Here is a 26,209-nt window from a genome sequence, read left to right on the forward strand (position 1 = left end):
TTAATCAAATTTAACAGCTTATTCATGTGCTGTTGCAAGGTCAGTGCAAGTCTAAAGACGGCCTTATGTTACTATGGAATCCCAGTTTTCGTAGGTGGCGATTGTACAAGACTTGGTTCTTGTTTTCTGAAAAATCATTGCACGTAGTTGGAATTGAAGAAGTTGTTGAGTTTATCTTTTGAATAAATGTCAATGAAGTCGTAAATAATTCCTGTATGCTTTCAGATAGTTGAACTTACATCAAAACAACCAAACTTGACAGAACATAGTTTCACCAAAATGGGGATTATCTTGTCCTCTCACAACAGTATATTGACTCTCATCTCAACCCTTGACCCCCTCTGAATCTTTTTGAAATTTCAAAACCAAAACCCCAGCCTTTCTTTCCACAATAAATACTCTTATGATCCTTCAGCTGAAATGAAGTCATTTGGCCCCATAAAATCTAGTACTATTTCTTAATATCAATCTCCTTTTTTGCTCTAAAAAATTGAAGCTTCTTTGAGTGGTAAGTCCGGAGCATACAAACCCAATTCTCTGCTTCAAAGATACGAGCAAGTAGACGTTTGCTCGTGTTGGATGTAAGCAATCACATACGTTGGTCGACCAATATATGTGGTCCTTACATTCAAGGCGAGTAAACGACTAGTTGGCTGTGCATTTGATTCAACTATTCACGTTGGTCTAGCTGTTTCAGATACGAGCAAATACATTTGCATCACCTTTCATGTAATGTGGCAGTTATACTCAGTTTTATTATGTTGTAGTTCATCTTCAATTCTATGTACGAGCATTTCTTTTTTCGAGTTAATCATTTGAGTTCAATGGTTGTGGAATGGAGACTTGGTATAATCTTTAAGAATGATAAGTTGTGCGTCGTTATTCGTTAATGTTACATTTAGGAGGCACAGACAGGTATTCATAATATCATTAGTATATCATTTACTGATAAAAGAAAATTAGTAAAAGAATAACCAATTCCCTCTTGATCTGCTAAAGTAGACAAGTAATACATGTGACGACATTACTTTATTATTGGACAAACTTGAAAACATTCACTACCGTGAACTTGTCATATAAGAAGAGCTTATTAGGTTGTCTTGTTAGAGTTGACTTAATGATTGTATCCTATTAGAGTTTTAAGTTATGTACACTCAACAGTATAAAAAAATTTCACACTATCATATTAAGTTGACCTAAAACGACAGATAAATCTTCATAGCAAACATGACATGGTAAATTGAAAAATAGAATAATAACATGCGATTTGCAATTACATTGAATTGATAGCGTAAAAAGTATTTATGTTGAAAAAGAAAATGTAACTACAACAAATACATGTTGAAAAAGAAAATGTATTTTCTTCATATAAAAGCGTTAAATGATAAGAATCCTAGAGCTAAACAAATCCATGAATGAGTGAAAATCTGTTCAGCCAGCAAAGACTGAAGTAAAGATGAATGAAAATCAAACATAATTGGAATATTCAGTATACCAGTTAACTCTTTTTCAGAACAAAAAGAAAAAGAGAGACCAAGTCAAAACATTGGAACATTACATGCAAAACTCTATTTTGCTTACAGAGTCACATATAAACTGTTTTCCTAGTTCTTATACTCAGTTTCGAGAATGGCTATTAGTTTGAGTTTCAAGATTTGCTGCATAATCAGATTTTTCAGTGTCTGCATCTTCTGGCTGTGGTGCGCATTGTGAAACTAACACAACTTCATCACTAGGATCAGTTGCTTGCTTCCTTTCATGTGATGATTCTTGATTTCCTACAGCCTTAACTTCAGTTCCAATATGAGTACTTTGCTGTAATTCCGCGATATTTGAAAAGCTTTGCTTTTCCATCATAAAGTCCGTCGATTCACTGATTGATTCTTGAGGCAAAACTTGATTGTCATCAGTAACCAGAACTTGATTGCGATCAGGATTTGGTTTCCCTTGTACAGATTCAACAGCTTGAGGCATGTCATCAACATAGTGTAGTTCAAAAGATGAACTTTTCACTTCATTATGGATTGGATCACTTGACTGGACTTTACTCTCTGCTGCTAGTGATTCTTGGGCAACAGAGTTAAGTTCAGAAAATGGAGGATTTTGGTGGGGTTGCAAATCTTGATTCCCTTGTCCAGTTTGTGACAACTCTTTCGGCTGAAGCTCCGGATTAACTATAGTAAGTTCTTGAGAAATGAAGTTGAGTTTCTTTAGTTCACACTGAACCAACTCTTTTGGTTGAGGTGAAATTCCAAGATTAGACTTGTTCTTCTCCACTTCAGGTTCAACCTGCTGTTGATGATCTACATCCGTTTCCTGAGACTTATCGACAACATTATTATGCTGAATCGATTCGTTTGAGCTGTTGAGATTAGCATAAACCAGAGTAACAGGCTGAATTATTGAGTCCGTAAGTTTATTCTGACGCCGTTTGATAGTTTCCTCACCAGCTTTTGGTTCCAATATGGATTCTGAAACTACACATTTACCTTGTTCTGCATTTAACTTGGGACTTTCTGATTGATTCGCGACTTCAAATACTTGCATTACCTCATCCTGTTCAACCATTCTAAGGTTTTCCAATATAGGTATATATTGGGATTGAGTTTTGAGTGTTTGGTCTGGATTAGCATGTTGATTAGTACGTACTAATGTAGCATTTGGCACTGGCTCAGAAAGTAAATCTTGTCCTGGAGACACATTCAACTGCTTTTCAAGCTGATTAGGCTTATCGGTACGATTATCTTGATCTTGAAGTTTTATAACTTGACTTCTGTGATACATTTTAACTTGTGGGGCAATGTCATTTGCTGCTGTAATGGGAGAAAATCGCCCCGGCTCAAAGACTAATCCGCGGAATGTGTTGGCACTGTTACCAATCTTTATAGAAAGGAAATAGCCTGCATCAAAACAACCATCAATAACACCAGAAATTATTTGCCCCAGCATGTTTTCACTAGTGCTATCTTTTTGGCTCACTTCAGCATGTTGTTGAGTTTTACTGTTTTCAGTTGCTGGTGTTGTTGGAGTTTGCAGCATCACTCTTTTAGCAAGACCTCCATCTTTTCGAGGACGACCACGCCTTCGCTTTACTGGAAGAATTGTTGGAGCAGTGAGGTGATCTTGTTTATTTTGATCATTCATTATGTGTAACTTGCTGCAAATCCTAACCTTAGTTTGCTTTTCAGGTACTTTCACACTGCAATATAGAGGGCACAATATTTTTCTATCAGGACTAGTATCACAAACACATGGACTAGGATAAAAGATTCAGACAGAACTGTGACAAAAACCTATGGGAAATGAGATGTCAATCCTTTGTTTATTGCTTCCTAAAAAGGCAGCCTGGTGCACTAAGTTCCCGCTATGCGCGGGGTCCGTGGAAGGGCCGGACTACAAGGGTCTATTATATGTAGCCTTATCCTACATTTCTGCAAGAGATTGTTTCCACGGCTCGAACCCGTGACCTCCTGGTCACATGGCAGCAAAATTTAGATGTTTATTGCTTCCTAAACATCTTAAAATTTCAAACTAACAAAATTATCTCTAAGTACAAGTTCCATTAATTTGCTTAGTTATCAAGTTTTCAGAAGTGGTGCATATTAGTTCATTTCAATGGAATCAGTCTATATCTAGCAAAACAAATCACAAGCAAACTAAAATTCATCCATACAAAGTTATATTCAAATTTATTGAAGCATTGGAGGTTTTGATTTGATATATACTCCATAATGTATTCCATTAGGTTAAATTATACATAATTTTTAAAAACTCAGAGGACCATCAATATATCATGCAAGATCACTTTTAGCCCACGCTCTAAACTATTTATATAACCGCAAAAGCGTATAACATATATTTCTTATATATAACATACAGAAGTGTGTGTGTATATATAATATATTTACATATTTTTGGCTATTATTTTGAGAGCATCTATAGAGTGTCATTTTCCTATACTCTACTCATACTCTATCCTATACATTAGGGACCATTTGAGTTAAGAGGATGTTTAGATTCGTTTTTAAGCTGGTCAAATCACCTTTTTGTATTGGTCGAAATCTGACCACAACGGTCAGGTCGGCCAACGTCCCGCTCACAGACGGCGAGGCATACGAGGTATGGAAAAGCGTCGGATCAAGTACACAGCAGGAGGTCTAGGACTATATATATAGGAGGGTAAAAAGCTCCTGGGGGGGGGGGGGGCGTCTTCTTCTTCTCTGGATCTTTCTCTCCATCTTTCTCTCATCTGTAATCATGAAAAACGAAAAGGAGAACAAAGTAGTCTCCAAGCAAATATGTGATATGTTCTCCCCCACTGATTAATGGGAGCGGTAATAGAAAGTTTCAATAAGATTGGTTACCTTCACCTCATCTGCATACTGTTCTTCCAATTAGCTTTGATCTGGAATTTATTATGTTTGACTAAGATTTACCCTCATCATTTTCATTGTTTGATGTTTTCAAAAAGGTTATAATATCTTTTGAGTCAAACAATTTGGCGTCGTCTGTGGGGATTTCTTAGTGAAATCTCCTAGTCTCTTCCAGATTAAAGACAAGGAACACGATTACCCACCAAAAAGAGCGCTAAGGCAAAGCCCTACCCGAGCATAGCAAAAGCGCAGCACAAAAAAGGAATGAGAGCTGAATACAGCACCAAATTTAGGAATGGCCCCATCAACCATAGAAACGCCAGACAAAATGAGCAACGTCACAGACCTACTCTCATTCACCGATCCATTGGATGGGGGGTAAGAGAAGCATCATTCTAACTTACCTTCTGCTCTCTGCTCAAGCGGGAACACAAGCGCCGCGCGGGCAAGCGAGCAAAGAAACATCTCAATCAGAGAATGGGAAACTACCACAAGGCAACCGGAACATCGCCCGCCGATGGTATCTCCGGGTCGAAAGGCAGGAGTCAGGCAAGGAAACCCCAATGCGGGCACAAAACGAACATAAGCGAAACGGCAACGTTTCGTACTTTCCGATATTACACTCTCCGATGCAAACAATATCTAGCGAACTGGGACTCTCCCAGAGGATGCCCGATTCTCCAAAAACTGGGACTGACGACGGGTTAACATTTTGATAAGTTCGAAATAACACCCTTTAAGGCCAAGGGCCTTCGCCAAAAAGAAGAGTTCGACCTCGATCGAACGACGACGGGTTAACATTTCAATAAGTTCGAAATAACACCCTTTAAGGCCAAGGGCCTTCGCCAAAAGAAGGGTTCGACCTTGATCGAACGACGACGGGTTAACATTTTGATAAGTTCGAAATAACACCCCTTAAGGCCAAGGGCTTTCGCCAAAAAGAAGGGTTCGACCTCGATCGAACGACGACGGGTTAACATTTCGATAAGGTCGAAATAACACCCTTTAAGGCCAAGGGCCTTCGCCAAAAAGAAGAGTTCTGCCTCGATCGAACGACGACGGGTTAACATTTCGATAAGTTTGAAATAACACCCTTTGAGGCCAAGGGCCTTCACCAAAAAGAAGGGTTCGACCTCAATCGAACGACGACGGGTTAACATTTCGATAATTTCGAAATAACACCCTTCAAGGCCAAGGGCCTTCGCCAAAAACAAGGGTTCGACCTCGATCGAACGACGACGGGTTAACATTTCGATAAGTTCGAAATAACACCCTTTAAGGCCAAGGGCCTTCGCCAAAAAGAAGGGTTCGACCTCGATCGAACAACGACGAGTTAACATTTGATAAGTTCGAAATAACACCCTTTAAGGACAAGGGCCTTCGCCAAAAAGAAGGGTTCGACCTCGATCGAACGATGACGGGTTAACATTTCGATAAGTTCGAAATAACACCCTTTAAGGCCAAGGGCCTTCGCCAAAAAGAAGGGTTCGACCTCGATCGAACGACGACGGGTTAACATTTCGATAAGTTCGAAATAACACCCTTTAAGGCCAAGGGCCTTCGCCAAAAAGAAGGGTTCGACCTTGATCGAACGACGACGGGTTAACATTTCGATAAGTTTGAAATGACACCCTTTAAGGCCAAGGGCCTTCGCCAAAAAGAAGAGTTCGACCTCGATCGAACGACGACGGGTTAACATTTTGATAAGTTCGCAATAACACCTTTTAAGGCCAAGGGCCTTCACCAAAAAGAAGGGTTCGACCTCGATCGAACGATGACGGGTTAACATTTTGATAAGTTCGAAATAACACCTTTTAAGGCCAAGGGCCTTCGCAAAAAAGAAGAGTTCAACCTCGATCGAATGACGACGGGTTAACATTTCGATGAATTCGAAATAACACCCTTTAAGGCCAAGGGCCTTCGCCAAAAAGAAGAATTCGACCTTGATCGAACAACGATGGGTTGATATTTCAACCAACGTTCGAAATCACTCCCTTAAGGCCACGAACCATCACCAAAAAGAACACTCGAAATATTCCTAAGGCCAAGGGCCATCGAAAAAAAAAAAGAAGAAGAAGAAGAGAGAGAGAGAGAGAGGACTGGGACTCGCCGTGCGGGAATCTATCTCACGCCAAAGTCACAGAACACGAAAACGAGGATAAAGTGCAAGGCAAATAACGGCGAAAAATTCTTCTTTATGCAAAGTCACCGCACAAACGGTCACAGATTACATAAGGCCCAAGTCAACAATAAAAGAGAAAAGAAGAGGAAAAGAACAACGACAACCGACAACTAATATAAAAAAAAACAAACAAACAGAAAACAGATCAAGATGACTATCTCTTTACTCAGCGTCATCATCGCCACCCTCTCCACTAAAACCTCCGGGAAATCCTCCTTCGGCGTCCGCGCCCTCATCAGCTTCTGGCATCGCGAGTCATATCAACAGTTGACGTGAGCCTCTTGCGCCTTCACCGCGCTTCTTCATATGCGGCCTCGGTCACATTGCCCGCCTCCCACAAACTCTTATATATATCCCGCTGGGCTTCAGCGTGGACCCAAAGCTCGTGCAAGTGGCGAGGAACGGCGGCAGAGGAAGACTCAAGTCGAGCCAATAGTTGCTCCTTTTCGGCCTCTAGAGCAGCGACCCGATCTCCCAAGATCAATGCTTCCCGGTCAATCTCGCTGATGCGTTCCTCAAGCCTCGCCTCCCTTAGCGTGGCCGTCGCCCTTTCCGATTCCTGCTCAGATTGGAGGACGCGGATAGTATCCTCCAAAGCCGCCGCCCTTTCCGAAGCTGAAGACCAGGCACTCACAATGCATTCCAACCCGGCCACCTTTCTCTCCATCTCGGCCAATTTTCCCACCCACTCCGCACTCATCGCCTCGACCTTGATCAAATTCTGATCCATCTCCGACTGCATCGATCTCAACTTCTCCTGAAGATACTCACACTCTGCAGCAACCCCTTTGCCCAACTCGAGCTCCTCGTCCTTTGCGCGAAGCTGCTCCTCGAGCGCACTCTTGCTGCGAATAGCCTGCATCAATTCCTGGTCCCTCTTCTCCAAGTCCTCACCGAGAGACCAATCACAAGGGTTCGCCTTCAGCCGCTCATGCATCTCACTGCACCTGTTGCGATAGCGCCGATACTTCTCCAGCATCTTCAAGAAAATCTTGGCCCGAATATTGGCCCTGCGAATACTCTCCACCTCCACCATATACGTCTGAAAAATGAGAAGATGGTTTAGAACCCTGTCATCAAGAAAAACGAGAGAAAAGCAACAGGGATAATGTAACGTACTCTTAAGCCCATAACGGCCACCTCGTCCATCAAATCAGCATCGGGAATGATCCGAAGGGCCGCATTCTCGGCCTCGGAGCACAGAATGTCGAACTGCGGCACCAAATCCTCCGTGTCCCCCAGAAGGTTGACATCCGAAGAAATCTCAAGAAAACGGGCCGGACCTCCCGCACGAACCACCGAGTGGGTAATGCCCTCCTCAAACATCCTAACATCATCAGGGTCAAGGTCCGACTCGGATTCGTAGTCGTCGACCACAACTCCCTTTCCTCTGTCAGCAGCTGAAGAAGAAGCACGACTGAGTGCGGAGGACGAGGGTACGTCCGAAACCACAACGGCGGCCCCAGGAATCTGACCCTCCGTCACGGCAGGATGCTGATCAACGACAATGGCAGGAATCTCTGATTGAGCAGATGCGACGACCAGCCGCGTCTCAACGGGGGGAACCGTATCAACACCCACCCCTCACCCCGTCAAAGGGGAGTCGTCCAGATGAATCACAGTTGGAGGCGCCGTCTCGAACTCCACTCGCCGCCTTTTGGACGACCCCTCTTCTTCCTCAGCATGGGAGGATTCACCCGTCGGGCAAGCATCACGAGTCGGGACATCGGTCTGAGAAGTGGCCTCTGCAGGAATAACCACTGCCGCAGACTCAACTGAAGCAGCCCTTGATGAAGGTCGAGTAGTGGGTACTGTGATATGACGAGTAGACGAGGCTGATTGCCGAAAAGCTAATGGAGGAGCCCTCATTCTCCGCACTCTCCCTGACATCGATAAGCAGCACATAAGAAGCTAAGAAAAAAAAGGAGGGTGGGGGGGGGGGGGGGGAGAAACCGCAAACAGAAATGGCATCTCACCAGTAAGAGGCTTGCATCCGTACTTGTCATAAAAGGCCGCCCACGTGCGAACCCCCGATGTATGAGGGAGGATAGCACTCACCCACTCGCGGATACCTTCGACAGGTAGAGGGGGCAGTCTCGCAGCTACGAAAAATGGCAAGGTTTAGTATTACAACGGGAAGCGGTCAGGCATCCCTTCGACTGAAAGTAAAACAACATAGAAACTTACGCGCAAAATTCCACTTCTCAGGGAACCCCGTTGGATCCGCGACGAGGTGCTCAGTCCGCACATAGAAGTAATTCTCATAGAAACGGCGGTTAGCCCTGTCATCCATCTTCACCACCGGGCTCTTCGACCCCCGAGGGCGAATTTGGATCATCGTGCCGCGAATATGCTGAGGGGCGAAGATGTTAAGCATGTGCCCCAAAGTGACCTCACGACCGGCGAACTCCGCAAACTTGAGTAATATAAGAAACAGCTTGTACAGGTATGGCGAGAGTTGAGCGGGGCATACCTCGTAAAAGCGACAGAATCCACCACCAGGAGAGGGAGAGGAAGTGTGTACCCAATAAGGAAGGGGTAGGCGTAGAACACGCAGTACCCGGGGCGGTCAAAACGGACGATGTCATCCCCTACCGCCGGCTGCATTTCGACATAATGGGGAATTCCCCACCTGGCTTTCAAATCTGCGATATCCTCCTCCTTCATAACCAAGTGAACAGGTTCCGGCTCCTCCCCGGCACGACTGCTGAAGTCAGTCCATGCTTTTCCTGGACGAGGCAAGATCACTGCTACCGGCGGGACCTCTTCATCATTCACCACTTCTATCCCTCCGGTGGCCGGAGCGTCATTTTTCGGCACCGGAATCGGGGCAGGGAGATTAGCACGAGAAGAATTACCGGCCATTGTGTTAATTTGGCAAAGAAAAGAGGCGATGAAAGGAAAGGATGGAAGTTTTCGGCTCACAGAGAACAAGTAAAGCTTGAAATATCGGGAAGAAAGTATACTTGCAAGAATTCTTTCAAGCAAAAGGCAAGGGAATGTGCCAATCGAATGATGTATTCCTTCTTTTTATAAGAGACACGAATCTCCCAAGCACGAAACCCAAGAGTCGCCAATCAAACCCGGTGGCACACGAAACGTTTCAACTCTCTAAGAACGTGTGTCGTAATGGCTCCAACCACGAAACAACATTTCGGCACAAACGATGTTTTGGTTCCGAAACGGTCGCAACGGTCGAGGAATATGGACAGGTGCCGTCGTCTCTTCCGAACCTAAGAGCCACAACTAAGGAGTGAGTAGTCAGATTTCTCTCGGATTGATAACGGTCATAATCCGTCTGCCGAGCCCGATAGGGGACGACCCCAACAGACGGAGGGACTAACTGTATTGGTTGAAATCTGACCACAACGGTCAGGCCGACCAACGTCCCGCTCACAGACAGCGAGGCATACGAGGTATGGAAAAGCATCGGATCAAGTACACAGCAGGAGGTCCAGGACTATATATATAGGAGGGTAAAAACCTCCTGGCTGGGGGGGGGGGGGCTCTTCTTCTTCTCTGGATCCTTCTCTGGATCTTTCTCTCATCTGTAATCATGAAAAACGAAAAGGAGAACAAAGTAGTCTCCAAGCAAATATGTGATATGTTCTCCCCTACTGATTAATGGGAGCGGTAATAGAAAGTTTCAATAAGATTGGTTACCTTCACCTCATCTGCATACTGTTCTTTCAATTAGTTTTTTGATCTGGAATTTATTATGTTTGACTAAGATTTACCCTCATCATTTTCATTAATTGATGTTTTCAAAAAGGTTATAATATCTTTTGAGTCAAACACTTTTAAGATTTTTCCTTTTTTAGTTTTTTTCAGTGTTTGGCAAAGCTATAAAAATATATGTACATATTTTTGGCTATTATTTTAAGAGCGGCTATAAAGTGTCATTTTTCATACTCTACTCATACTCTATCCTATACATTAGGGACCATTTGAGTTAAGAGTGTTTGGATTGATTTTTAAGCTGGTCAAATCACCTTTTAAGCTTCTTTTTTCTTTTAGTTTTTTACGGTGTTTGGCAAAGCTATAAAGTGATTAAAATAAGTTAAAAACTGCTTAAAACAAGCCAAAAGTAATAAGCTGGACAACCCCAACTTATTGCTTTTTGGCTTAAAAGATATTTATGCTGAATAATCACTTTTTTAAAGCCAATCCAAACAGACTCTAAGTCTCGAACTTAAGGGACTATTTTGGGTTTTTTTGACTTTACACCTGGATAAGGTTCCGAACCGCGTAGCTTTGACTCAAATTCTACATATGTATCAGAAGTTTACCAATAAATAAATATAAATAATAGATTATACCCATTAAATCAAATGTGATTCGGTAGAACCTAGAACTCAAACTTATGATGTTGAAATCCTAGATCCCGCCCATGCTTGAAGTAATTGGATCATCCATCGGAAAATCCAAAAAGGAGTTGGTCATTAGTCTTCTCTATCGTTGTTAAGCAATTTATTCTACATTTTTCATGATCATCATTAGCATATTAATTTCCTACTTATCAACACTCCATAGGTATCAATTTCTAGACAATAATTTCTTAGATCTTGAAACAGAAGAAAAAACATTTCATGTGCACAGAGACAATTGCAGCAGATCTGACGTGTTTTTCACGTGCATGTATGAGAGATATTATATGAGAGATATTAAATCAAGAATACACATATGAATGTTATGTGCATCTTTGTATCTATTCTTGAAATTGAGAATAACATTATGAATGAGAAATTAAGAAATTACCTGCTTCTATGCTCCACAAGAATTGATACTGATCAAACTTCAACTCTAGATCGAAAAGATCTTGTTTTCCAAACTGAATCTATTTTCTCCTTTGTATTTTGAGGTTAATTTCATGAACGATAACTCAACTTTTATTTTATTGCACTAAAGTCACTAAAACATTTTTTTTATTTAGAAATTACTCAATTTTATCTAAGTTTCGGGAAAGTCGCTAACTATTTTTTGTAACGAAAAAGTCATCTAACCTTGACTAACAACTACAAGAGTTTAGGAGGGAGAAATAACGGCAATATTCTCTGTTGTACTTAGGTAAAATTGAGTAACTTTTTTTGTTACAAAAGTATTTTAATGATTGTGGTGCATTAATATAAAAGTTGAAGAAGAAGCAGAGGTGCTACAAGTTAAAGATTTCTCGAGATCGAAGAATGTGGGGCTTGACAGCAACTTCTTTCTTGTATTATTCTACCATTTCATTAGTATCATTATTTGTAATATTATTATAGAATGTGTTATATGAATTTCTGTTTTATGGTCCTAAAATATCAAAAAATAAAAAACAATCGTGGTAAAGCAATGGTTATTATTCATAAGGTCGTTTCTGATAGCCCACAAACTTTTAGGCGATTCAGAGCCCGTCGCCCGAATTCATGAAGATAGCGTGGACGCACACGTAAAATTGGAAAGAGATTTTTACATTCCTATGCCATATAGGAAACCTTATTACCCTCAATGTTTAAGGTTTGACTTAATTACACTTAGTATACCAAATTACCAATTCTATACCATAATTAATTAAGGGTATAATTAATTGTACATTTTTTACTCCTTAATTAAAGGAATCTGCACGTTTCTCTCTCCTAACCCCTCAGTCCCACCCACGTTTTACCCATACCCACGTTCTTTTTACCATTTTCCATCTTCTGAAACCAAATTCTCCCTCTAAATTCACAGAAAATTGAAGAAACCCTTCAACAAAGTTGGTTCCCCATTTTACTCCAGTTGAAGTTCATCAATGAAGAACAACAAAGTTCATCAAAATTGAAGTCAAATCTTCAAAGTTCATACACATATTTACCTTCAGCTTCAAATTTTCTCAATGAAGAAGAACAAACCTTCAAAGAGACAAGAGAGCAGCAATGCCACCATTGACAGCCATTAAAAAGCTTTGAAGCTTTGAATTCAAATTTGAATTTTCAAAAATCATTATTTATTTTGATTGGGTGTTGTTGAAAATAATTGGGAATATATTTTGGAGTTTATATCTCAATTTTGAGGGGTTTTGGTGAAGATTAGACTCGGTTTTGACTGAAATTCAGATTGAAACTCGAAGAAGAAGAAGACATATTGCAGAAATTGTAGATAAATTGTAGAAAATTTGTAGATAAATTGTAGACTATTTTTTGCAGAAGATTTTGTAGAAGTTTTAGTCGTTTTGGATTTGTGAAAACAGAAAACAATGCATCTACAATCAGAATACAAATAATCTACAATTTATCTACAAAATATCTACAAACTGGATACATTGAATTTTAATATTCCAATTCCCATTTCAATTGTAGCATAATTGGCATTTTCGACATAATTGCGTTTTTTACAGGAGATTTGTAGAAGTTTTAGTCGTTTTTGATTTGTGAAAACAGAAAACAAAGCACCTACAATTAGAATACAAATAATCTACAATTTATCTACAAAATATCTACAAACTGGGTACATTAAATTTTTATATCCCAATTCCCATCCAATTGTAGCATAATTGTGATTTTTGACATAATTACGTTTTTTCAGAAGATTTGTAGAGGTTTTAGCCGTTTTTTATTTGTGAAAACAGAAAATAAAGCATCTACAATCAGAATACAAATAATCTACAATTTATCTACAATTTCTGCAATATGTCTTCTTCTTCTTCTTCTTCGAGTTTCAATCTGAATTTCAGTCAAAACCAAGTCTAATCTTCACCAAAACCCCTCAAAATTGAGATATAAACTCCAAACCATATTCCCGATTATTTTCAACAACACCCAATCCAAACAAATAATGATTTTTGAAAACCCAAATTTGAATTCAAAGCTTTCAAGCTTTTTAATGGCTATCAATGATGGAAAATATCTGGAAGAATATTTACTTCCATAATTGTAGTGCGCCTAAATAGGAATATCTGGAAGAATATGATTTGATCTGATTTACGCCAAATCTTTTTAGAATATTCTGTTCCTCAATTTTAGCTCGACAAATTAGGAAGATTCAGCTACTATTAATTAGTATTTAATGATTGGTATAATAACTGTAGAAAAAATATGGACAGGGCGGGTAAATTAGAAACTATGCACATTTTTAGTAATAAGGTTTCATATATGGTATAGGAAAGAAAAAATCTCAATTGGAAATAGTTCTGAATTCCTGTTTTATGGCCCTAAAATACAAAAAAGAAGGAGCGGTCATGGCGAATTGATAATTATTGTTCATTAGATCGTTTCAGATGGGTCCACAAAATTTAGGTGATTTGGAGACGGTTGCCCAAATTCATGAAGATGAGGTGGACATTAGCACACGAAAAATTGGAAATCGTCCTGAATTCCTATTTTATGGGCCTAGCGTGCAAAAAACGAGAAACAATCGTAGCGAAGCCATGATTATTGTTCATTAGATCGTTTCTGATGGGCCCACAAACTTCTAGGCGATTCAGAGCCCGCCGCCCAAACTCATGAAGATGGCGTGAACATTAACACATATAAAATTGGAAATCATTCAGAATTCCTATTTTATGGCCTTAAAATGCCAAAAAAGGAGGAGCGGTCATAGCGAAGCAATGATTATTATTCATGAGGTCGTTTTTGATGGGTCCACAAAATTTTAGGCGACACGGAGACGGTTGCCCAAAATTCATGAAGATGGCGTGGACATTATTAGCATACGAAAAATTGGAATTCATCCTGAATTCCTGTTTTATGGCCCTAAAATATTAAAAAATGAGGAATGATCATGGTGAAACAATGACTATTGTTCATTAGATTATTTATGAAAGGCCCAAAAAATTTAGAAGATTCGAAGCCCGTCACCGGAATTCATGAAGATGGTGTGGACATTAGCACACGAAAAATTGAAAATCGTCCTGAATTCCTATTTTATGACCCTAAAACACCAAACGAGGAATAATCATGGTGAAGAAATAATATTTTTATTAGATCATTTCTGCCCACAAAATTTTATGGGATTCGAAGCCCGTCACCCGAGTTCATTAAGATGCCGTGGACATCAGCACATGAAAAATTGGAAGTCATCATGAATTCCTGTTTTATAGCCCTAAAATGCCAAAAAAATAAGGAACGATCATGGCAAAGCAATGATTATTATTCATCATGTCATTTCTAATGTGCCCACAAAACTTTAGGTGAATCACAGCCCGTCGTCCAAGTTCATGAAGATGACGTGGATATTAGCATACGTAAAATTAGAAATAGTCATGAATTCCTGTTTTGCGGCCCAAAAAGCCCAAAAAATGAGGAACGTTCATGGTGAAGCAATGACTATTGTTCATTAGATCGTTTCTGATGGGCCCAAAATTTTTTAGGCGAAAGAGCCCGTCGCCTGAATTCATGAAGATGGCGTGGACATTAGAACACAAAAAATTGAAAGTCATTCTAAATTCCTGTTTTATGGCCCTAAAATGCCAAAAAATAAGGAACAGTCATAGAGAAACAATGACTATTTTTCATTAAGTCATTTCTGATGTGCACACAAAATTTTAGGCGAATTGGAGTCTAGCGCCCGAATTCATGAAGAAGGCGTGGACATTAGCACACGTAAAATTGAAAATAATCTTGAATTTCTATTTTATGGTCCTGAAATGCCAAAACACGAGGAACGGTCATGTCAAAGCAATGATTATTATTCTTTAGGTCATTTCTGATGGGCCTACAAAATTTTAGGCGAATTGGAGTCTAGCGCCCGAATTTATGAAGAAGGCGTGGACATTAGCACAAAAAAATTAGAAACCATCCTGAATTTTTGTTTTATGACCCTAAAATGCCAAAATAAGAAACGGTTGTGGTGAAGAAATAAGAGAAATTTTCAGAATTGACTATTGTTTAGTGGTTATTAACTCCCTATAACTACCATATACATAATTACTTTTCGTAGCTACCTTTCAGTTGTTATGGTAATGTATTCGAGCTACTGTATTCATGAATACAGTAGCAAAAATCGGCTAAAGAATAGGGCAGTCCAGCTTTCAGCCATTGTATTCACATGTATTCATGAATACAACGTAATAATAGGTCTCTCAAGTTGTTTAATAACGGAAAGCTGCTAATTAACGTGATACACTCCTAATATAACTCACTGAAATCAATTATAACATACAACATTATCAATCCAATTAATGAGAAGATTTATTAGGCGTTAAACACAAAAAAATAGAGCATTCTTCAGAGTTCCAGTCCCTCTTTTTTTGATACAGTTCGACTTTTTTTTCCTGACATTGTTCGAGGTTCTGCTCGGAATTGATACAAGTATCTACAGAAATATTTTGAAATTCGATTTTCTGTATATGAATACATCATGTATTTATGCCGAATACAACCTGTAATAGTAACTTACTGCCTGCATATTCATAATAAACCCAGTGCTTGTATTCTATTGTATCTAACAGTTGTGTTCAGTGTATTCAAGTTTATTTTTGTATTCACAATATTTTATGTATTCCTAATACATGGTATTACTGCTTTATTGAGTATATTTCATTGGTTGTATTCATTGATTTTCTATTTATATTGAGAATATTGTACTATATTTCACCGTATTGTTATTTTAAATACAAATGGATACATTTAGGTTTAAAATAAAGATGAATACAGTTAGACTGAATGCATAACTAATTGATGAATAACATCAAAATGATAGAACTAACAATGTATTTAAAAATTGTTAGAAGCAAAGCGTCCACCAGACTGTATAGAGAACCAGGTTCTCTATGAGTTTCCACTGAAAATAAAACTGTATAGCGATCTGATCCTATATCAGTTCCCACAGTGCTAACTACTGAACCAGTATGTAAATGAGACACAGGATAAGTTCCCACTGTATAGAGAACCAGATTCTCTATAAGTTCCCACGGTAAGCAACAGACTGTAAAACCAACCAGTATAGGGAATCAGGTTCTCTAATTGTTCTCGCAGTAGCTCGGTAGTAAGTAAAGAACACAGAGGATTTTTACGTGGAAAAATCCCAACTCAAGGGGACAAAAATCACGACCTACACTTGTAGGCTTTCAACTTCACTAACTTGTAAACCCCTATTACAAGCCACTTTGTAATGACTCTATTATAAAAGATTCAACTCAACTAACTTGTGGTACTCTCACCACAAGCCACTTTGTGACTCTCTAATTACAAAGACTTTGACTAACTTGTGATACTCTCACCACAAGCCACTTTGTAATAACTCTATTACAAAGACTTCAATCACTCTAACTTGTAATAACACTATTACAAGCCACTTTATAACTCTCTAGTTACAAAGACTTTAACTTATGACTAAACCTAGTTACAACATAAACTGGAGATTTTACGGATTTTGGGTTTCCTAAAAATAACTTCTAAAAAGCAAGATAGGAGTTACAATGAAGAACAAATAACAAAGACTCAACAAACCTAAGGACTTAAGATATCTTCAATCTTGGATCCGGTCCTTGAGGTTGAAGCAGCTTTGTTCTTGGGAGAGGTTGTTGTAAGCACTTGAGAGAGTATTTTCGTTTTTGATTTTGCAAGTCTTGAAACTGAATCTTGTGCCTTGCATAAGGTTTATACTACAAAAGACATCACCTTAGTGATGTTAAATCTTGGTTAGTACATGCCTCTTCTCAATGGGAAGTGACTGTTGCACTGTCTGCTGCACTGTTGCAGGCAGTCACTTTCTGCAGTTGCTTTCTAACTGTACAATTGACTTATACTTCTGTCAGGGGAACACCAAGGGATCAGGTCCCTAATCTGGTTCCTGTGAATCTAAAGTACACTGCCCAGATTATCTTGAGTCGATTAACTTGAATGATTGTACCAGGCATGCTTCAGGTCCTTCATCTGGTTTTCTCATGAAGTAAGGTATTTTACCTTCCTTGATTGTGTTTATATATGTGTGACATCACTTACAATGATGTAAGCAAGGTAGGTAAAGAGCCTTCCACAGAAAGTTGACTGTTGCGCTGTTCTTGTGCAGTAGCGTGTGCAGGCAGCAACTTTCCTGCTGGAGAGTTAACTTCATACAGTCTCCTCGGGAACTGGTAGGGACCTGTTACCTCAGCTATTCCTTCCACTCTGAAAAGTTGAGTTATATCCCACAATGGATCCCAACCTGGACTTTGTGATCTCAAGGTCTTGTAAATGTGTAACAGGTTTCTTATCTGGTTCTGGATGGTAAGTTTGTTAGATGATCAAAACATAAAGTAAAGTACTTGTGCCCAAGGTACTTGTAACCTATCAATTTCCCCTTTTTTAATGACAACAAACTTAGAATTGATATTTCCCCCGAGAACCAGATTTCCATATTGTTCCCCCTACGGATCAACCATATTCCCCATGAGAACCGAACCTAAGGAGCTGATCACAACTGGTTCCTCAAGACTGTTTGGCAAATCATCAAAACTCAAAGTTCCATAACTTATCAAAAATATTGTTGTAAGAACTCAAATACATATAAATACATCTAAATACAACAGTCAAAAATCACTGTATAAAATAAAAATCAGTGTATGCCTTAGCTAATACATATAAATACATCTAAATACAAGAAGAGAATACCACTGTAGAAACTAAAAATCAATGTATGCGGACTCGAATACATATAAATACATCTACAAAGTTCCATAACTTATCAAAAATATTGTTGTAAGAACTCAAATACATATAAATACATCTAAATACAACAGTAAAAAATCACTGTATAAAATAAAAATCAGTGTATGCCTTAAATAATACATATAAATACATCTAAATACAAGAAGAGAATACCACTGTAGAAACTAAAAATCAATGTATGCGGACTCGAATACATATAAATACATCTACAATCATTGCGTATTTTTGTTCTCCTTTCGGCTTCAATGGCTGCTGATGAACCTGCAAATACAGGTTCCTCTTGAGTGATTTGCAAATCGAAAGTGGTCCTTCAAAATTGAGTGCTTTAGTGGGTATTCTGCAAAAAATCTAACAATGGTAAATATTTTAAAAAAAACTGTTGAAGAGAAAAAGAAGAAGCTTTAACCGGCCAAAAGTCCAAAAACTTTAGTGGTGAGTGGTGAAAATATGTGTTGATGATTTACGACTTTCACAATTTCATATTTCTTGACAGAAGCAAGAAATCATGAATCAGAAGGAAAAAAATTTGGTGTCATGCCTCCACGTCCTGTGGAATTGGGAAAGAATAATTTTGAAAAGGATGTTAAGAAAACTTGCAGAAAATCATGGAAAAGCTCACTGTTTACATGGCTGAAGAGTTGTGATAATTATGGAAATCATGAAAAAATTTACCGTCTGTCGGAGGAAACCAGTTTTCTGGTTCATATAGGAAAGAATGAGAGAGAGAGAGATCGTGGAGAGAGAAATAAGATATTATGTATGATTTTGGGAGAGAATAAACAAAAAGAATGAGAGAGAAAAATATTAGACAACGTATTTAATGGATTAACAGTAGGAAGTGATCATAAATACATATTTTGTTATAAAAACTAAAAGGTAGCTATAGAAAATAATATTTTAAAAGGATTTTTATTTATAATAAATAGGGTATAAAGCTTTGCTATAGGAGGTAAAATTTTTAAGAAATAATTATTGTTCATTAGATCATTTATGATGGGCCCACAAAGTTTTATGTTATTCGGAGCCCATCGCCCAAATTCATGAAGATGCCGTGGACGATGCATACAAAAACATGGAGATTATCCTAAATCCTTGTTTAATGGCCTTAAGACGCCAAAAATGCAGAACGGTCATGGTCGAGCAATAACTATTGTTCATTAGGTCATTTCTGATGGATCCATAAAATTTTCGGCGAATCGAAACCCGTCGTCCAATTTCATGAAGATGGCGTCGACATTAACATACAAAAAATTGAAAATCGTCTTGAATTCCTGTTTTATGGCCATAAAATGCTAAAACACGAAGAACGGTCATGGCGAAGAAATGATTATTGTTTATTAGGTCGTTTATGATGGGCCCATATAATTTTAGATGATTCGAAACCCGTCGCACAAATTCATGATGATGGTGTGATTAGGACACGAAAAATTTGAAGTCGTCTTGAATTTCTATTTTATGGATCTAAAATGCCAAAAAATGAGGAACATTCATGGCAAAGTAATGACTATTTTTATTAAGTTGTTTCTGCTGAGCCCACAAAATTTTTGGCCGATTCGGCGCTCATCGCTTGAATTCATGAAGATGGTGTGAACATTAGCACACGAAAAATTAAAAATCGATCTGAATTGCTGTTTTGTGACCCTAAAACGCCAAGAAATGAGGAACGATCATGGCAAGAAAATGACTATTGTTCATTCGCCCTCGTGAGACTAGCCCTCATGAGACATTGGAGGTGCATAGGGATGATCGTCATACCAATGCAATGGATGCCACACTACTGTTGCTTTTGCCCCCTTACTTGTACTTTTCCTTAGTGATTATTTCTTTTATTATTAATAAGACTAGCCCTAGGCATATTGCCTTGTGAATTTGCTTAAAAAACTACTTTTTTGTTGTTGTTTTACTTGTTTATTTATTTATTCCAACCGTCCTAATTTATGTATCGATATTGAACAAGGAACAAAGTTTAAGGAAAAAAAATAAAAGAAAGACTTTTAATTTTTGTTATCTAAAATAAGTCATTAAATATTTGTGTAACTATAAATCATCTCATTAAAATAAATTGAGAAGTTTAAAATTAAATTATTTTTAAATTAAAAAATATTATTTTTTTTGGTTAAATTAAAAGAAAAGTGTGCTACATAAAATGCAACAAAGGAACTAGTGAAGGAGACGTGTTGAGGATAGGCCAATAGGGTAAGTTAAATATCCAAAGGAACTAGAAATATGTTGCTTATCTAAAGGAAGAAAAACCTTCAAAAGCAATTTAATATTCCATCCATTTTAATTTATATAATAAATAATAATATTTAATTAGGTAAAAAGTTTAAAAAAGTTGGAAAGATTTTGCAATGTTCCAACTAATCCTTATTACACTTGGAACCTTTAAATTGACTTTTCCTTACAAATAAGGAGCAGCTTTTACATGTGTGGGATTCAACAAGAGTAAAATACGGATAATCCCATTAAATATTTGTCAAATAAACAATGATGTTATTCTTGTAAAATTGACTAAAAATAAAAGAATAGAATACTATACTCTACGTGTTCCAATTTATGTGAACTTATTTGATTGGGCACAGAATTTAAGAAAAAAAAATACTTTTGAATTTCTGGTGTAAAATAAAACACATATATTTTGTTTGGCTATAAATTATTACATAAAGGTAAATTATTTCCAAATATGAAAAGGGGTCATTCTGTTTGGTACGGACTAAAAAAAAAATAGGTTTACACAAATTGAAACGTAAGGAGTATAAATTAAGCCATGAAGTAATACATTTCTCAAATATCAATATAGATTTTATCATATTTATAATTTATTCCACAAGCACATTAATAAATTTCACTCTAGTCCAATTTGTCTGCAAAAATTTACTTACCATACAATTAATTTTGGCAGCTCTACTCTATATTTAGTCCTAACCCCTAAGTGGATATATTTTATAAGAAAAATCCAGAAATTTCATGGCTGAAAAAGAAGGCATGTGGTCAGCACAAGACCCTCTAAAAATCAGCACCACAGAAATAAATAAAACAACACTAACCTACAAAATATTCCAAAAATTAGAGAAATTAAAAGTTGTAATTTTTGATTGTTTGTTCAATACTTCAATCTGAGCTTCTTTCTCTCTTCCATCACCTCCCAAAGGCAGTAATAATGGCTTCTCTTGTTACCAATGGAATCTCCTGTTTTTCTCCTCAACAAATCACTGAACAACCTAAACTACCAAAAGGGTGTCAATTTCTTCAAAAATCAGCTACACCCAGAAACCCTAGTTCAAGAAATTTGAAGGTCAAAGCTGCAGAATTGGCCAACACCACTCTTGACACCCCAGGTAAAGATTCCTCTTTTTCAATAAATGAAAATGACCCACTTCAGAAATTCTTGAAAAGAGACTATAAATGGGGTTTTAATGAAAAAATTGAATCTTTTGCACTACCAAAAGGGCTTTCTGAGGAAACTGTAAAGTTGATTTCTGCAAAGAAAAATGAGCCCAGTTGGATGCTTGAGTTCAGGTTGAAATCTTATGAGAAATTTATTAAAATGAAAGAGCCTAATTGGTCTGATAATAGGTACCCAGAAATTAATTTTCAAGATATTGTTTATTATTCAGAACCTAAAAAGAAACCAACTTTAAATAGTCTTGATGAAGCTGACCCTGAACTTATTAAGTATTTTGATAAGTTGGGTGTGCCTTTAAACGAAAGGAATCGTTTGGCGAATGTCGCGGTTGATGCTGTTCTTGATAGTGTTTCTATTGCTACTACACATAGGAAGACTTTAGAGAAATCTGGTGTGATTTTTTGTTCGATATCTGAGGCGATTAGGGAGTATCCGGATTTGGTTAAGAAGTATTTGGGGAGAGTTGTGCCCCCGGAAGATAATTTTTATGCGGCTCTTAATTCGGCTGTGTTTAGTGATGGATCATTTGTGTATATACCCAAGAACACTAGGTGTCCGATGCAGATATCGACTTATTTTAGAATAAATGCTATGGAAACCGGACAGTTCGAGAGGACTGTTATAATTGCAGAGGAAGGGAGTTTTGTAGAGTATTTAGAAGGGTGTACCGCGCCTGCATATGATACTAATCAGTTACATGCTGCTGTGGTGGAGTTGTATTGTGAAGAAGGTGCGGAGATTAAGTATTCCACTGTGCAGAATTGGTATGCGGGAGATGAGGAAGGTAAAGGAGGGATTTATAATTTTGTTACAAAGAGGGGACTTTGCGCTGGGGCTAGGTCGAAGATTTCGTGGACACAAGTGGAGACAGGGTCAGCTATTACATGGAAATATCCGAGTGTTGTGTTAGAAGGTGATGAATCAGTAGGTGAATTCTATTCTGTGGCGTTGACTAATAATTATCAGCAGGCAGATACAGGGACAAAGATGATACACAAAGGGAAGAATACGAGGAGTAGGATAATTTCAAAGGGTATTTCAGCAGGACATTCTAGGAACTGTTATCGAGGACTGGTTCAGGTGTTGTCTAATGCCGAAAATGCCAAAAATTCCTCACAGTGTGATTCAATGCTCATTGGTGATACTGCTGCTGCCAACACTTATCCGTACATTCAGGTAGTTTGCTCTTTGGGAATTTTTTCCTCCCCGTCTTAGCTTGATAACGATAAGTCTTGTTTCATTTTTGTTTTTGTTGCCATAGCATGCTAGAGTTGCTACGTATAAATTATTCAATCGCACGGTAATCGTTTTAGTTGTTTTATGGCGACGTCTGTTATGCGTGATGCTAGCATAATTAATTTTTTACATTACCTTTTTCATAGAATAGACAATGTTTTTATTTCACCAACGTCCAAGACCTCATCTTTTTGAAATCTAGATTCAGAGGATAGAAAATTCTTCCTTATGAAGTTAGAAATCATCTACAAGATGAAGAAAGAAGGGGAGAAAAGGTTCATGGGGACTATTGCTGTTTCCCATAAAAACAATCTGATAGAAGAAGTTACATAAGCTCTGCTATGTTGAGGCAGGCAGCTTCGAGTTCCTGGTTGGACTCGAGGTCTTATTAGGCTTCTCCTTTTTTTTTTTTTGATAACCGTGGTGTCCGGACCACCTTGTACGTAGCTTGACTAATTTTACGGGATACCTGCTATCTCCCACCAGCAACAGGTACTAGGTAACTCTATCCACTAAGGCTGGCTTGAATAGATGGAAAAAATCACCTTGTTTTTTTTTTTTGCCTCTTCTGGGATTTGAACCTAAAACCTCATGGTTCTCAACCCACTTCATTGACCGCTAGGTCACACCCTTGGGTGCGAGGTCTTATTAGGCTTTTGATAGTTCTTTTATACTTATACTGCCTAGAATTTAATTTCTTCAAGCTATACTGGCTTATCCGAGGATGCTATTTATGTTTGCAAGATTTAATTAGTCTTGGATTGCAAAGTTATTTTAGCTGGATTTCTTGTGGAGTCGACGTGAGTAGTGCATGGCAATGATAAGATGTGTTGTTGTAATATGTCTATAGACCTTTATGGATGGATCAAAAGCCATTGCCACGATGTTGCTATACATTTATTTTTCTGAAGTTTGAATGAAGCCTCTGTCGCTGAAGTATGGTATCTAATATCATTGGAAGTACATTAAGAACTTGACCTTAGATGTAGCTAGATCAAGCGTTTCTGTGGATGATCCTTCTGCGTGTTAACTTCCTGCTTTAATTTGAACCGAAATTCACTTCTCTCTGTTCTCAGTTTTGAGTATGAGGTAAGCATAAGTTCTACTTTGCACTATTGCTTCTACTGATGTTATCATCATTTGAACAGAGCAAAAACCCAACTGCCCGCATCGAACATGAAGCGACCACGTCAAAGATTGGTGAAGATCAGTTGTTTTATTTCCAGCAGAGGGGAATCGACTATGAGAAAGCGATGGCTGCGATGATTTCAGGGTTTTGTAGAGATGTTTTCAACGAACTTCCTGATGAATTTGGTGCTGAGGTGAATCAGCTAATGAGCTTGAAACTTGAAGGATCTGTTGGTTAAGCATACCATATTTTTTATATTTTTGACAATAAAGCTGATTGCTAGCTAGTGTGAAAAAGTTTTGGACTTGGTAGCTAATGATTATGTCATATGTAAAGTTGTAATTAGTCATAGGCTATGAGTCATAGCAGAAACTTTGCATCAACTATACACATTGTAAATAATGCATCAATGCATTATTTTCTGATAGCTTTGTAATTTATTCAAATCTTTTGGGGATAGATTCCAAATTGATTGTATTAGAGACTAAAGAAATCAAGCTTTAGCAATTAGCATTATTAGTACTTTGAGGTGTAAAGTACTGCTCATAAGCGTTTTTCAGTTGGTGTAGACATTGTAAAGATGTGTTTCAGTTGGTATAAAAATTGGCAGCTCGGTGCACAAAGCATCTCGTGTTCACGCAGGGTCCGGAGAAGGGCCGCACCTCAAGGGGACCTAGTGGTCACCGAAGTGAGTCGAGAATTATGAAGTCTCAGGTTCAAATCCTAGCGCAGGCAAAAATATTAGGTGATTTTCTTGCATCGGTCTAAGTCTTGATAGACAGAGTTATATGATTTTTGCACATTAATATATAAAAATGGTTACAAGGTGGATGTTAAGGTGGCCAAGCATTGGAAAAATAATTTCAGCATAAAATCCTGGAAGGTAATGCTTATTTGGTTTTTGACTGGCCGTAAAAGAAAAAAAGGGGAAAAGGTCAAAAATGTCCTTCTACTACGTAAAAAGGATCATTTATACCATCCGTTATAGATAAACAGAGTATATCAAAGTAGTCATGGTCATGTTAATTGATAAGCTAACGAACTAAAATAAATTATGATAACTTGAATAAGTGCATATATAAGTTCATGCCTTTAATTTTGAGGTAATTAAATCAACTTAATTTTTTTTTGGACAGTCCTCCTTAGCTTCTCTCATGCAGAAAATACTTGGTGAGGGCTCTACTCTAAGATGTTCCATTAAAATATAGCTACAGCTACAGATATTACTTGGTAAAGTATATATCATACTAAACTATCATATCTTTGTCTAAAATTGTCAAAATAATTATTGTTGGTAATTATTATTTAATGTAATTATTGACAAGTGACCAACTCTACATTAGTTCATTTGAATTTATTATCACCAAAGGCGTCCCAATAATGCCAATGCTGGCGTATTATTTGCCAACTTATGTATTACTTCAGCTCCTGAGCCGAGAATTTATCGGAAACACCTCTCTAACTTTACAGATTACAAGGTACAAGTTAGGCTACGTACACACTATCCTCCCCGGATCCCACCAGAAGAATTTTAACTGGATATGTTATTGTTGTTGATATATATTACTCCAGTCCATACATCATATATTAAGATGTTTGATATTTTATGTATGTTAAATAAGAATTTCTTGATCAAAAGTAAGAATTACTTAATTCTGCTTTATACCAAACCAAATCTGGCTGTTAGTGGCAGATATAACATGGAAACAAAAGGTGTAGTACCTCATTTCTTTGGTTTGAGCTTTAAACACATAATTGAACAATTATAAAATATAATATTTTTTCTATCCTGATGTATATGTTACACATTCCTTTTTAATCTGGCCACAAAGATACTATCTTTCTATATTTAAAATTTTTAATTAACTTTAAACTTCAATAGCCTATAAATATTTAAGACATATTTTAGACCATTCATTTTTAAAAAATTTCCTTCTTAAACTCCGTATATAATCGAATACCTTGATATAAAATTAAAACAGTATGTTAGTGCAATATTTTTCACGTGTATTGATTTGAATTATGGATCCACCTCGAATCTTGTCACAAAAAACCTTCGCTAATTGATAGAACGTTTAGATAGTAACACTTGAGAAAACAACTTTCAAGGTCTCGTCGCTTCAGTGAATCAATGGAGCCCACGAGATGATATGTCTCCAAGAACAGATTCAAGAGATTTAAGTTATAGCAGCAACTCTTGAGAACATTGAAACGCCTAGAAATACATATACCTAATAAGGGAAGCCGGCAGACATATATATATATATATATATATAT

The 26,209-nt window shown here is 37.8% G+C and overlaps 2 protein-coding genes across 2 annotated transcripts; one reads left to right on the plus strand and one right to left on the minus strand.

Annotated features, from left to right (window-relative positions):
• Nucleotides 1-1,398: 1,398 nt before the first annotated feature.
• Nucleotides 1,399-3,219, minus strand: LOC109207231. The gene has a single exon (XM_019370113.1). The coding sequence runs from the start codon at nt 3,142-3,144 to the stop codon at nt 1,618-1,620; it is 1,527 nt and encodes a 508-aa protein (XP_019225658.1). The 5' UTR covers nt 3,145-3,219; the 3' UTR covers nt 1,399-1,617.
• A 17,970-nt stretch (nt 3,220-21,189) lies between these two features.
• LOC109207234 (UPF0051 protein ABCI8, chloroplastic-like) lies at nt 21,190-24,491 on the plus strand. Its single transcript, XM_019370116.1, has 2 exons — nt 21,190-22,743; nt 23,952-24,491. Exons 1-2 carry the CDS (start codon nt 21,322-21,324, stop codon nt 24,168-24,170), a joined length of 1,641 nt encoding a protein of 546 aa, XP_019225661.1. The 5' UTR covers nt 21,190-21,321; the 3' UTR covers nt 24,171-24,491.
• The last annotated feature ends 1,718 nt before the right edge of the window (nt 24,492-26,209 follow it).

The sequence above is a fragment of the Nicotiana attenuata genome, unplaced genomic scaffold (assembly GCF_001879085.1).
Source record: "Nicotiana attenuata strain UT unplaced genomic scaffold, NIATTr2, whole genome shotgun sequence".
Classification (NCBI taxonomy): domain Eukaryota; kingdom Viridiplantae; phylum Streptophyta; class Magnoliopsida; order Solanales; family Solanaceae; genus Nicotiana; species Nicotiana attenuata.